The sequence below is a fragment of the Acipenser ruthenus genome, chromosome 25, assembly GCF_902713425.1.
Source record: "Acipenser ruthenus chromosome 25, fAciRut3.2 maternal haplotype, whole genome shotgun sequence".
Taxonomy (NCBI): domain Eukaryota; kingdom Metazoa; phylum Chordata; class Actinopteri; order Acipenseriformes; family Acipenseridae; genus Acipenser; species Acipenser ruthenus.
In genome coordinates, this window is record NC_081213.1 from 26013438 (window position 1) to 26027727 (window position 14290).

General features: G+C 38.1%; 1 protein-coding gene across 4 annotated transcripts in view; it reads right to left on the reverse strand.

Annotated features, from left to right (window-relative positions):
- LOC117414143 (serine/threonine-protein kinase WNK2-like) overlaps positions 1 to 14290 on the reverse strand; it is a 46147-nt gene that overhangs the window by 1125 nt on the left and 30732 nt on the right. The window contains exons 11-28 of one of the 4 annotated variants that reach the window (XM_058999863.1): positions 13909 to 13986; positions 12761 to 13264; positions 12376 to 12645; positions 12012 to 12061; positions 11582 to 11744; positions 11302 to 11418; positions 10683 to 10853; positions 9966 to 10017; positions 9718 to 9831; positions 8176 to 9230; positions 7357 to 7423; positions 6683 to 6768; positions 5835 to 6514; positions 4446 to 4666; positions 3876 to 4103; positions 2914 to 3012; positions 1466 to 1510; positions 79 to 338 (exon numbers count right to left, since the gene is read on the reverse strand). In XM_058999863.1, the coding sequence (XP_058855846.1) occupies positions 79 to 338; positions 1466 to 1510; positions 2914 to 3012; positions 3876 to 4103; positions 4446 to 4666; positions 5835 to 6514; positions 6683 to 6768; positions 7357 to 7423; positions 8176 to 9230; positions 9718 to 9831; positions 9966 to 10017; positions 10683 to 10853; positions 11302 to 11418; positions 11582 to 11744; positions 12012 to 12061; positions 12376 to 12645; positions 12761 to 13264; positions 13909 to 13986 (4260 nt within the window). Of the gene's footprint in view, positions 1 to 78; positions 339 to 1465; positions 1511 to 2913; positions 3013 to 3875; positions 4104 to 4445; positions 4667 to 5834; positions 6515 to 6682; positions 6769 to 7356; positions 7424 to 8175; positions 9231 to 9717; positions 9832 to 9965; positions 10018 to 10682; positions 10854 to 11301; positions 11419 to 11581; positions 11745 to 12011; positions 12062 to 12375; positions 12646 to 12760; positions 13265 to 13908; positions 13990 to 14290 lie in introns of all 4 variants that reach the window. The other 3 variants (XM_058999862.1, XM_058999865.1, XM_058999864.1) reach the window with 3 other exon arrangements.

The window sequence follows — 14290 nt, forward strand, 5'->3', positions numbered from 1 at the left end:
TTACTCTATAAAATGTTGATTCCCAATAAATAAATAAATAAATAAATAAAAATAAAAACACTGCCAATTTCCTCTCACCTCGCTCACAGCTTGCTTTGGTTTGTGCTCCATATCTTGCCATTGTCTCTTTTGCTTTATCTGGTTTAAAGAAGGTTTTATATGTGTGGCTCCAACGGTTTCTTTGGTCCAGTCGTCCACTAGCTTGTGCAGATCATCTGTAAAGGTGCCTTTCTTGTCGTTGCTGTTGTTGGCTTGAGCCTGCGCCAGCCCCTGCAGCTGTTGTGGCATGGGCTGCTGGCTCTGTACCGGCACTGTCGAACTGCTATTATTTGAGGACCCTAAAAGAAAGGGATATCTTAAAACGGTACACTTTGAAAATACTGTTTAACCATTTTGCTGCTTGGTTTGTAACTTCATTGACTATATTAACAATAAAAGGTGTATTTTAATGACTAGCACATTAGATATAGCAATGCAGTCAAATCGCCAAATGAATAGAACCAGGCAGACATTAGCTGCAAAACAGAGCACCGATGATGCAGTACATTTGTATCACAAGAATGGTTTCACGGGATTAAGTGCAAAACTATAAGGTAAGAAACAAAAAGTAAAGCAGATAAACATTTCAGATGCAAGTTTATACCTTGCATTTTACTAAGGTAACATTTTAAATTGATATATTCCTTTATAATAAATAATAATAAAAATGTGGCACAGATTAAAATAATTTTTCTTCAAGCCTCAAGAGAAGCACTTGTATTCTTGTAGCAAATAATCATTTCCAGTGTTTTTACTGACCCTACAGAAAACCCCTAATCCTAATGACCCTGCGCTGTGACAGACAGACTTGGAAATTTAGAACTTCTGAAGGCTGTGCAGAAACCAAGTGAGATTTGAACAGCCAAGATCAAGAGAAGTGACTCTGCAATGTCAAGGGACAACTCTTGGGAAGACGACCAAGTTACAACAAAGCTGTTCTATAAAAATGTCTTTCATTTTAAATTGCACCAATTCAAAAGGTTTTACAATTAATAGATGGATAAATAAAAGCAGTCACATGTGTCACCATTTGAAATATTAAATCAAATAACACTAATTATGTGCAATAGATTTGCAGGATATTGGCTTTAGTAAGCATGAGTAAAACCAGCAGCAAAAGCGGTTATAAAAACACATCTCATATGAAATGACTAACAAATAGAAATCAAAATTGATGTAGTATTTAATACTGATACAATAACCAAAACAAGTTACATTCACACACACAGTAAATTTAAAAGAAACACTGCCATGCACTAACAAAATAAATGTATATTCACAAATTATATGAAAACCTGCTCTTTGTTTAAATGTACATTTCACAGCAGCTGCTGGAATTACCATCATGAATCTGGCACCAAAAAACATAAAACACGGAATACTCATGCCATGAGGAAGAGACCAAGAAAGTAAATTGGATAGTTACTACTACTGCGCTCTTTGCCTAGACAAAGTCGTTTCAGGGTAGACCCTACAAGGCAAAACAATACAAGACAAACACAGTTAGACTTTAACAGACTGAACACAATAGGTTGGGTGGACAAGGTGTTTCAAAGCAATACAAAGCCACCATTAAGATAAAATAAAAAGGAAAAAAAGGAAAAGGGGAATTTTAGTCAAAGGTTTAGATGGGAAACGCTGGACCCGCTACATGTGCAGGCAATCCAAAACTAAAACTTTTGACAGATATTGGAATCATCCTAGAACAGAAAGAGAAGTATGTGGCCTTTGTATGGGATATGAAGACACTTTCTGGATTGCACTGTACAATCAATTAAATGTTTAAAAAAATGAAAATTAATGAATGTGAAGATTTAATATTATCAAAATTATCAGATTTACTTCCATTGAAACATGAATTCTATTTTAAAATCAATGTGAAATTATGAATACTTCAACAAAAGGTACCTTAATATATCTTTATACGTTTCAAAATAAGTGGGTTTGTAAAAATCACCACTAATTTCACTGACAGATTGTTGAAAGAAAAAAACAAATACACCTATTCTAACTCTTAGCTGGTTTATGTTTTTGAATGCAAGATGTAGAATACTTTGCTTATTTGGGAGGTCACACAACAAAACAGCAAAAAGAAACTTGGGTTATATTGCTCCAGCCAGAACATTTTTTGTATAACAGAAATAATTGCCTGTTTCATATGAAGGGGGACATGATTCCTTAAAGATCATATTAAAAAGGAAAACCTATTAAGAATATATATATATATTAAAAAAGTGGGTGGGGGTGGGGGGGTGTATATAAAAACACACTTACTCCAGCTATCAAAAACAAAAAATAACAAAAAACGACAAAAAACTAGCTGGAGCACTTCTGTATCAACATTGTCATCATGCAAGTTAAGCAAGAAATTATAACAGTGGAATTAAATAGAAAAATATTTTAATACAGCCCTTTTAAAACAGACGTAATGCCCATCAGTGACCTCCTAGTACTGTATCAGCTTGTTACATGCATGTCTTCATTGTCCAAACATGTGTGAAAGAGACCATTCTTCAAGTGAAGGCCGGGATTCTGCCCTTTTTTTGACACACGGGCTGCAGACTTGTGTAATTTGCCACATTGTAACTTAGATAACTCCACAAATTCATCACCAATGCCCACGTTTACAGAAGATGAGCTCTTCCACATATGCTTTTGGTATCCAGTTGCGAGCCAAAAGCAGTGCACGAAAGCATTTGTATGGAAAAAACTAAAGAATACATGAGCTATAAAAAAATAACTGAAAAGGGTTAAATCAAAAAAGATGGCTGTGAAAAAAGAAAACGCAGGCAACCTGCCCAAATACAAAACTGGAATGAACAAAAGAAGGAAAAGGAATGAAATGGGGCAAAGTACAAAAGAACAAATACAAACAGATGGACAAAGACACAGGTCCACTGAGGAATCTGGTACGAGGTTTGCTACTAGATTTATAGGTCACTCTCTCAGGTGTTTGGTGGTAAACCGTCCAGCCTGCAAATGAATATAGAGGGAAGAAAAAACAAAAACACACTTGTAAAAGGAAATACAGTTCTGATCAGAGACCCTACACCAATATCAGGCAGTTAACCCGCAGAATTAAGTTAACACAGCCAAGAAAATGTTAGTCAGATGTCTGATTGCGTGCAAGAAGATGCAATGAAAGCATAAGGGCACAGTGTACACGTCAGTAAAAGAGAGAAGCTCTTTTATAAACTTCAATGCCATTCCCACCTTGCTACTTCAAAACCCTGTACGCACTAAACCATTTAAAAATACAATATTTTCACGGAAAACAAAAAGCATTACAGAATAAAGCAGTAAGTTTTGTGTTTGGGGTATTTGTTCTAAGAAGATTATTTTAAAACTACATTAACATTTACAGTTAGAACAACCTCTTGAAATCCTATTGCAAATCTAAAATTCTTAACTGAACACCTAAAGCATAGACCGATTTCAGAAGCCAATCAGTTTACAAAAGGTATTTCAGGGCCTATTTTTTTGTGTGCATGCGAAATGTTAAATTGCACCCTAAAATTTCACTTGAGTAAGATGGCTTTGCAAAGAATACTTTCAATTGCTCATTTATACTGCCTTATATAGAAAAATAATTCCATATGATGTTGGTATCCCTAAACAAGTACAATTTTGGTTACCATAGGTTTAAAAACCCATAAACAAAAGGACTGTGTATTTAACCTCCAAACGAATATCTTGTGTAAATCAATTTAAACATCATTAAGATGGTTCTAAGAGGCTTATAAGATGCTATCTACATGCTTACCTCATCCAGAATTCTGAAACACCGCACTAGAATGAGACACAGTTTATTACTTGCAATGCTCAGAGATAATCACCTTGACTGAGCCCGCTGTGTGCTCCGCTCCCATCGCTGATGAAGCCGGAATAGATGCCATCAGAGGAAAGAGACCCTTTGACTGAGCAGGGCTGCTGTGTCTGAACAGGCTCTGTAGCTGGAATGACAGTTGCGGAGGAAGGCAGTGTACTTGCAGTGGTTAAAGGAGTACTGTCAGCCAGACCGGAATCTGTGGCCGAGGCAGCAGTGGAATTCACAGGTGACTCACCTTTAGAAGATAAACACATACAGTATGTGGATTATTGCCAACAGTATAATTCTAAGCTTAAAACAGAGATTGTTGCTTATATTTATTGTAACCATTCTTTAAACCTGGAATATTTTAGGGCTGCACATGTAGTCATTTGATTAATAACCAGGCTGGCAAAAATGTGTGTGCTTGTTTTATTTATTTATTTTATTTATTTTATATATATATATATATATATATATATATATATATATATATATATATATATATATATATATATATATATACACACACACACACACACACACACACATACACACACACACACACACACAAAAAAGAAAAGACAAATGCACCTACTCTCATTGGTATTAGTGGTAACATTTTTAAGTTGCTGAACCAGCGGATTGAGCAGCTTCCCAGCCTTGAGTTTGCACTTGCTGGCTCTGCGCCTGCGGCCAGTTGGTGGCGCTGCATGCAGGAATCCCACAGTTGGGGGGAGAGGTTTGCCAAGTTTCTTGCAAAGCAACTCAATCTCACCCCTCTGGTGGGACTGCAGTTCAGAGATCTCCTTCATGTGTCTGGGGTAGAAAATAAATAAATAAAATAACACATATCTCTCTTCACAAAACTGTACAGGTAAATAACCTTTGACTTTTAAATTACTTTTCTTTTTGGGAAAACCTGACCAAAATGTGTGTGAGCAGATTTTCTTTTTACATCAATTAACTACATTAGAATCTGCTTGCAATAAAAACCTGGAATGGACTGGATCTCGAGGGCCAGAGGTGAGCACCACTGGACCAGGGTGTGTGAACTATATGAATCAGCTGCAGAGTCACGTATAACAATGTCTCACCCAAAAGACAAGGAGCACAAGGAGGTTAAGTGACTTGCTCAGGGTCACACAGAGAGTGAGCCGGGACCTGAACCGGGGACCTCCTGGTTACATGCCCTTTTCTTTAACCACTAGACCACACAGCCTCCTCCACATCAATTCGGCCAGCGTATAGGGGCAGCTAATTAGCTCCAATGGACAAGGCCATGGGCCAAATTATATTACATTTCATTATGGGCTTGGTCATTTGTCAAAATGCAATAAAGAATTGTTCATTTCAAATATGGTGGATGTCTCCTTTCTGAAACAGTGAAGACGTACAGCAAAGCAAGCCATTTAGCATCTACAAGCTTTTTGGGTTTTTGTTTTTTTAATGCTGATCAGGTCCTTGTTGTCAGCACCTCTTTTAAAAAAATAAATAAATAAACAAAATAATAATAAATCAGAGGCTGGACTTAATGCTACAGAAGTGCATTCTGCTGACTGGCTGACCTGCAAGTTGGTTGCTAGGTAACCACTCAATGTTCAGACAAAGGCAGATGGAGCGAAGGAGTCATTGGGAGTAAAATTTGGAGTGCCAATAACAAATGAACATACCGGTTTCTTAAACAGAAATAGTTTACATTGCGCAGCTATTCGTGACCCCATTAAAAGGCAGTCGCAACTCAGTTTGAGAACTGCTGCCTTAACCGAAAACAATTTTCAGTATTTAAAAAAAGAAAAAAAAGAAAAACACCCCCCAATTTTTTTTTTAAATAGTAATAATTTACTTACTTAAATAGCTAAAAATAAGCACAGAAAAATGTAATAAAAACTTAACAGAAGCCCTAATTTTACATATATACATATATATAAAATAAATGAGGAGAGAACAAACAACAACAACAAAAACAACAACATGTATTACATACTTTTCTCTGAGCCTCTGCAACTCTTTTTTCATATCTGCATCTTCAAATTCAGAATCATTGTCACTGCTGATGTAGGAGGACTGAGAATGGAAGGAGGTAATACTTATTGTTGGAACGTTTGCCCCCTGTCCTTTCAGAGAGTCAGGGCTCTGCACGCTGGTGTGTTTTCCAGATCTTCTTAAGAAAGCAACAGCTTTTTTCATCAGATCATTGCTGGTGTGATCGCCTGTGCCAGAACACGGGATGGTGGCAGAAGCAGCAGATTTGGGTTTGTTAACCTCATCCCCAGAATCCGTAGAATGACTGTGGACAGTGACATCAACAGGAACAGATGTATGAGCACGGGGAACAGGCTTCATTTTGGGACTGGAGGGAGGTTCATCCATGTAGAAGTCAGGAGGTGCTGAATATCTGTTATTGTTAGGTGTCTTGAAAGTTACTTCATCCTTTGTGCTAACGACAGAGAACCTGCCAATAGTTGTGATTGGAGAGCCCTCTGCTGGCGCACCAAGGTTATTGTAGTCAGGCTCAGTTGTCTTGCTCTCTCGAAAGTCTAAACCATGCACCCCATTCACCAGAGGGGCCTGTGCCGGACTGTTTGTGCATTTGGTGCTTGGACAGATACTCTTCTTGCTTCGGTCGAGTCTCCTTATGATGATATCTGGAGGGGTAGGAATAATCTAAAAACAAAAAAAAGGCAAAAGTTGTCAATTGTTTGAGTGTACAAATTTTCTAAAAATAACGTATCAAATTAAATTATTAATTTTAGAAATGCAGGTCCATACAAAAAGCAGCATTTTGAAATATGAACTCATTAATATGAGAATATATCTTTTTTTTAAATCTACCTGAAACCTGCTCTTTGCTGTGCTGGTTGGTGTACTAGCGGCAAAGTTCAGAAGAAACTCTCCTCTACTTGTACTGTCAAATGACCCTGAAAGGAAAAAAAAAAAAAAAAAAAGGATATGTTACTGAAAAGGTCAAAAACTAACAAACATTCCTGGCCACCTCTCAGAAATCCTAAAAAAGAGAACATTTACCTTAAAATGAACAGAATTAAATTAGATCTGGACAAGCAAAAATAAAACGGATATTTATGGAACAGGTAGTTTCATTTGGGGTATTTTGCTGAGCTTGCAGAGTAACCTGGCAGCCATTAGCGGTCATCAGCTTTCACTAGGAATCACAGCTTTGAGGAGTAAAATAACATTAAACAAAAATACGCAGAACTATCCATTAGAAGCCTTAACCTAGAAATTGTTGACCAAGTGTAAAAACATACCAACTGTCGAAATTACATTGATGAACCACCAGCCAGACTGCAAATACACAAGATATACACAAGTGTGTCTGTTTGGCTCAGGACAGTAATAATTTTTCTACTTGGGTAACCTCCAATTAATACAAATATTTTTGTTGCCAAGGAGATTAATGAAATTGTATTTTTGGATCTTTGTAAATCAATATACATTTAACTCCCCCCAAAGATGCAATTATTTAATAGGAGTGAAGTAAAGCCTACCTTTTTTCCAGGGTATGTCAGTTTCATTACCACAGCTCAAGCTGTCATTTCTTTCTGGAATTTGAGGCTGGGAGAGAAAAAAAAAAAAAAAAAATGTTTTAAAAAGTTACAATTTTTCGCTAAGGAATACATTTACAAATGTCTTTCACCCTAGCCTGCAAAAGGCTAACTTTGCTTCTGTGAATGTGACGCAGAGATACTAAAAGACCTTGCCTCAAACACACTGGCAAACGCAAACCAAATTTAATTGCCATGCTGGCCATGGAAGCGTAGCCCCACCATCCCTATATAGTCAGTTCAAGGGTGCTTTACTCAAGGGAAGCTCAGGTTAATACTATAACCCCAACCACTGAGCATGAAAAAATAGCATCTGTGCAATGTATGTGACCTGCCATTTAACAGTACCGATATAGAACACAGACACCTTGAAGGGAAATGTATTGATCTGCCTACCCAGATGCGACTACTGTGGATCCCTAGATAACCTTACGGGATAGCAGTGGTTTAATTTGCCTTTATACTTTGGTATTTGTTTTGCAACCTACAGTAAGGGTACATGCCAAACAATATTAGGAGTTCCAAAGGTTACACTATTTCACAATTCAGATTTAGCATCACGAGGCTAATAGAGCTCTGCACTGCTTTCTAGGCTATTCTGTGACTTTACAGAATAGGAGGGTCTTTTCTCAAGTAATTTCGAAAAACAGTATACACATCACAACAGTCGTGTACACAACACTTTTTTTTATAAACAAAACAAACTATATAATATCAATTTAATTTCTAGAGTGCCTTTCACGGCCAAAAAATAGAACTTGCCATCTGTTCACGAAATGCAGATCGTGGCGACACATAGTTACAAGTCACTGTACTGGCAGGCGCTGTCTGGATGACACCCTTCACAGGTAGTTCTGATGTACACAGAGGATGATTCAACACTTCATCAGGAAACGACATCTGATTGCCAGCTGTGTCAGGGATTCCTGATGGCATATTTTCAATTTCAGCTAGCATACTTTCAGTAATAGGAGGAGAGTGAATATATTCAGCACCAGAACCACCAGGGGTTTCAGATGTACCTGCTGAGCACGTAGGAACGTACTCTTGATATAGCAAAGTGCGTAGTTTTTCATCCAATGTCTTGATTGTGTTGTCCACAAACTCCACCCTTGGCGGGCCTTCCCCATCAGACTCCATCAGAGAAGTCTGTGGAGTGCTAGACAGCCCAGAAGCGGATGCTTGCTGTTGCAGATACTGTTGAGGAGCTTGAGCTGGGCTTTGAGGCTGAGAAGATGCCGTTGTTCCAGTAGCTCCAACGGTTTCCTGCATCTGGGCTGCAAAAGGCTGCTGCAATACCACAGACTGCTGAGCTGATTCAGCCACGCAAGCTGGTGGGTGGGCTAAAATTTGGTCCAAGACAGGGAAAGGTGGGGACATGGCCCTATATGCAGAAGTAATTTCCAATGAAGGTGGCACGATGGGGCAGCAGGGGAGATCGGCAACAGAAGCAGCACAAGCAATTTCAGCAACTTGCTGCACAGCCTGCAAGGGCGAGAGTGAACTAAAAAGCTCCTCAATTGGAACTGAGCTCAGAATTTCATTCAGAGGTCCATTGGTCATTACAGGTTGAGTCTGTTGGATTTCTGGCTCTCCTGTACTCCCACACGGATCCTTAACTTGGGCACCAGTTATTGATGGCAAAGCAGCAGATTGAACAATTGATTGAGCTGATAAAGTTGTTGAGGGGGCGACAACAACAGGGCCTGTAGCCAAAGGAGGGGGTGTGCTGCGATGGCCATCTGAGACATCAAAGTGAGTCTGAGCTACTGTAGCAGACAAGTGCACTGCCAGAGTACTGATCTCCTTTTCTGGCTCTGAAAATACAATAAATAAAAAAAAAGGAGAACAGTATAATTATGGAACTCTGTTAAAGTATAGCACATTTAAAAGCCTTAGGAAATTCATCAGACCATCTTTCTTTATTAGAAATGAACATATGCATCTCACTGAAGCAGAATGGAAGCTTGGCAGGGCGTGGTTACATAACCATTCTTTTCTCTGTCCTATACAGAACGTGGAAGTATACCCTCAGGATTGTTCCTCTTGGCAAAATGATCAACATGTAAAATTTATTTCTGTATCTACTTTGTTGTAGCCAAAAAAATCCCCCAAAAAAGAGATGATTTCTATTAAAAACATTTTATGCAAAGCATTTTGTAATTTAATAAAAAAAAAAAAAGGAAACACTAAAATTCATATATTTTGATCTCAAGTCAACTATTAAACCCTTTGCTATTGCATTTTAGTAAAAACTAGTATTTTAATTACAATCCGTACGCTTTTTTTATTGCAGCAATTTACCTTGAGCAGTTGCAGGCTGTGCTGTTGAAGCAGATGAAGTGCTCGTCTTTACCTCAGGTGTGGGCGTTTCATCCACTGGGCATATAATAAACCACCGTCTGCCAGTATGAAGCACTGTCAAGAGGAATAAAATAAAATAAATCACTACCGTAAGACAGCTTTTTTTTTTTTTTAAACCTATTTCCCTCTACTTGGTTATTTTTTCTCTGGTTCTATAGTTGCAAGCAAGGCAACTAGTTAACCCTTACCATTCTGCTGATAAACAGGCTGGCTGCCCCGCGACTGCAGATCTGTTGAAACCTTAAAATAAAAAAAATAAATTTATATATATATATATATATATATATATATATATATATATATATATATATATATATATATATATATATACACAAAATCTCTATTTTAAAATGATTATAATGTCAATATTTTATATATCAAGAATGGGTTGGGACTACTAAACTGTTCATTTAAAATGTCAGAACGTTTTGAGACACACATTGCTATGGAACTTTGCTGCAGTTGCACAGAGCCGTTTAATATTTTGTAGTACAATGGTACAGACTGCAATATACAAGAGTAGTTAAAGCTCCATCAGCTCTTTCACGGTTTCAAGTAATAATGATTTCAGATCACACAAGACTCCCAGGCTATATCGGCGAGGGCCATAACTTAGTTCCAGCAGTATACGTGTCCAAGCTAGGCTGTAAAGGGAGAACCTAGCTGATTTAATAGGGCTCTGCCATCAGACACACACCACAAGGGAGCTCTCAGCTACTAAGAGAAACACTAATGGGAATGGTAGAAATAATAAGAAACTGAAAAATGACATCCTTTAAAAAGGCATTTTTGGAACAACCTTGTGAATTATTGTGCCCAAAGAAATCCAAATAAAACACTGATTTTTAGACACATGTTCTCTGGAATTTAGCAACAATGTTTTCTTTTGTAAAATATGTCCTCACCTCTCCCATTTCTAACACAACGGTATGTCCTTGTTGTGGACTTGTTCCTTGATCAGAACTTCTTTCTCCTTCTGTATCCTCACTCAGCATATCCTCAGCTTTATCAATGATATCTTTCAGTTGCTCAATAAATGTCTCTTTTTCGGTCTGCAAGATGAAGTCATTCTCGACCTACAAAAAGTGGGGGAAAAAAAGCACTTGATACACAGCATTTCCCCTTGTACACCAAATAGACAGGCAGGGATATGTAAAAGTTGTGTAAAAAACCCAATTGTGATGACTACATAGTTCGGTAGTTCCGTCATTTATTTTAGTTCACACACTACTGCCTATATTGTGGCTTAGAAAACAGCATCTTAGTTGCCAATTATTTTTGGCATAATCTTAAACAACTCCTTCCTACATAAGGCAGTTTAAAAAAAAAAAAAAAAAAAAGGTGGGTCTTTTAAAAACACAATGTTGACCCGGAATGTAGATTCAAACAAAACCTCATACAGTAGCTGATCAATTCTGAATGATTTGTGATCATTTAAGAAAATCTGACTCAAAGTTAGAAGCCCTCAAGAATCTCCAACATATTTACCTTTAAACTATACTTTGTCATTAGAGCAAAACTTACCATGTAAATTGCTATTTCTTCAGGAGCATCCCCATCTAAATCAAACTTGAATGTTACCATTTTATGATTGTGTGTCTCCAGCTGGCACTCTACCATCTTATCTCCAGTGTTACAGACCTATTGGAAGATCAATAATTCAGCAATGAAAGAAATGAGATATATAAACATGCTTAAGTCAAATAATTAAAATGTACCTATTTTTTGTGGAGAGTTTGTAATTATTTTTAGATCAGTATTAGCTATACTGTAGATTATTTTGCTCCATATATTGCGTACTCACATTTAGAATGGTTAGTTTGGGTTTGCTTGTTTTTTCTTGACGGGAGCGAGTTCTCGTTGACCTTCTGTGATGTTTTCTTGACTTTCCTTCTTGCTTTCCACCACCTTGAATTCCTTCATAGCCATCACTCATCTCTTTACCTGACGCAGCATCAGAATTCACACTAACGAAAAAGGAAATGAAAAAAGAATGACACCCTGCCAACTGTGAAGATGATGGGCTTAACATTTTATTTTAAGAACTGCCGTGGGACAATTACACAAATATGTGCCCTTTTGCTAGCATGCCTTTGAGGTAATTAATATCATAAATCAACAGCAACAACCTTGGGTGTGACTGTAGCTTACTTCCACAACTTCTGTGTTGAGTAACCCAGAGGTATTCAAGTTGTATACAGGTAACAAAAGTAAATGTGACTGAAAAGGCTTACCTGTCATAGCAGCAACTGTGTAGTGGTAGCTGTTTCTCTGGTATGGGCTCCTGCGTGTATATTAAACAAATATCTTCAATATATTTTGAAAGACAAAAGAATAAGCAATTACACACACACACACACACACAATAGCTCTTGGTAATATGGTTAATTTATTTTTAAAAAATTTTAAAAAATGAAATGCTCATGAAAGGCTACTGTAGATGCCTGGTCCTCAAAGGGTTAGGGCCTGTTTTGCAATGGGTAATGGAGAAGGGAAGTGTCACAAGAGTTTAAAAGGAAATGATAAAAAATAAATAAATCAAACAGGAACCCTATTAACACCTACAGCCTCATTACAAAAATTAAAGAATGTTTGCACCTCTTCACAAACGTCTGCTGCAGGCTGGGCAGGTGCAGTCATCCTGGTTTGCTGACTCAACGGTTGGGTTATGTTTGTAGGGGCAGCTGTTGCGGTCTGCTTGCCAGTGGGATGCAGAACCTGCTCCACTCCAGCTGGTGCAGACATCATTTCCGGCAAAGGTGGGGACACGATTGGAGCCTGGGTAGTTCTTACGGGTGTCTGAAAATGTGTCTCTGCTTGCATTCCCAAATCAAAAGAATACTGAGTGGACATCTGTCCAGCATTCATCTAAAAGAAGATAGATAAAAAATAAAATAAAAAAATCATGCCATTTTGCCTTTTAAGTAAACCCTACATAATTCCAGGCAATGTCTGACTTCTAACATGGGGCAGCAATAGTTACCTGCCCGGAATGCTCAGCTTCAGGAATAGCTTGCTCTGGAAGTGGAATTAAATTCTGCTGAACAGACTGCTGTAGCAAAGGAAGCTGCTGATGCTGCCGAGACACTGTCTGTGCTATTTGAATAGGTTGCAAGGGTGGAACCTCAGCCTGAATCATTTGCTGTAAGGGAGACATCTGCTGCTGCTGGGTTAGTTGGTGCATTTGCTGCCGAGCTGGCAAAACTGAATCACCAAAGAAACCCATATCAAGCAAAGACACTGGTGCAGGCAATCCTTGGCATGGCAAGACCACAGATTCAGAGGTTTGAGTCAGGTTTCCCACCTGCATGGCAGGAGCCACTTTAGTTGTAGACAGAGACACAGTAGGGTTCACTGAAGGAGGATCTACTGTTTTGCCAGGCGAGAAATAAGAGGCTGGCACAGTGGGAACGTTGGAGAAATCAGGGCGAGAAGGAACAAAAGTGTCACATCCAGAAAGGGGAGTTGCAGGGGGAATAACAGGAAACTGCCAAGGGAAAGAAGAAAAGAGTGAGACGAAAGAAAACAAAAGCTGGTCGGGATACAAGAGTGTAACGTTCAAAGAAGTAGTGCTTTCTGTAACTTGACAATTGTTAATATTTTTACCTGCTAAAATTTGTCATTGTAATTAATTGTCCAATATACCCCCCTCCCCCCCCTCAAAATGCCAGTAATTTACTTTAAAAAAAGAAATTCAGGAGCACAAGCAACTGTCTTTTATAACTAGACATAATACAAACATAGGTTAGTTTAAGCATATAAAACAAATAACGCTACCAGCTTCACTGGTGCACGGCTGCTCGGAAAGGCACTCAAGAGTGAATGTCTCAAAACACCAATATATTACATTCATTTAAGACAAATCACTTCTAAGGGTTTCATAAACACCACTGCAGAGACATTTAGTAAAGGTGGCATTTTTAACATTGCAGTTAAACATCTGTGTGAAAAAGCGAAGCCGATTGATTTGTACTGTTTCAGTTCTTCATTATGTTTTTAAAAAACAAAATACACAATAAAATCACCTAATAGTATGTCAATTGATGACCTTTAGTACCCCCAAGTGATGTCAAGAAAAGCAGAATTTATCTCAAACAATATTTGGTATTATAGAGCTGGGATAACATGTACCTGTGTGGGGGGCGTGGAGATGTGAAGTGGCTTCATGTCAGAAACCTGCTGTTGGAGATTCGGCATTGCTGCAAGATGCTGCTGCAGAGAGAAATAACAGATGTTAGAATGTAGTGTTTTTAGACTTGAACTAGTGGCGACTCCAGGATTGTGGAAGAGGGGATGCGAAGTGGTGGCAGACGGATGGGCTCGGGTGGCCCATCCATCTTTTTTTTTTTTTTTTTTTTTTTTTAAAGTCTAAGGGGAGGGAGATCCATGGAAGATAAAGTAATAATCTGCAGAACATTCATAATTTTTTGTTTTTAGTAAACTCAATTGCTAAAGGTGACTCGCAATGTAATATTATATACTCTGTGCCAATAAAATTAGTCAAGAGATACAA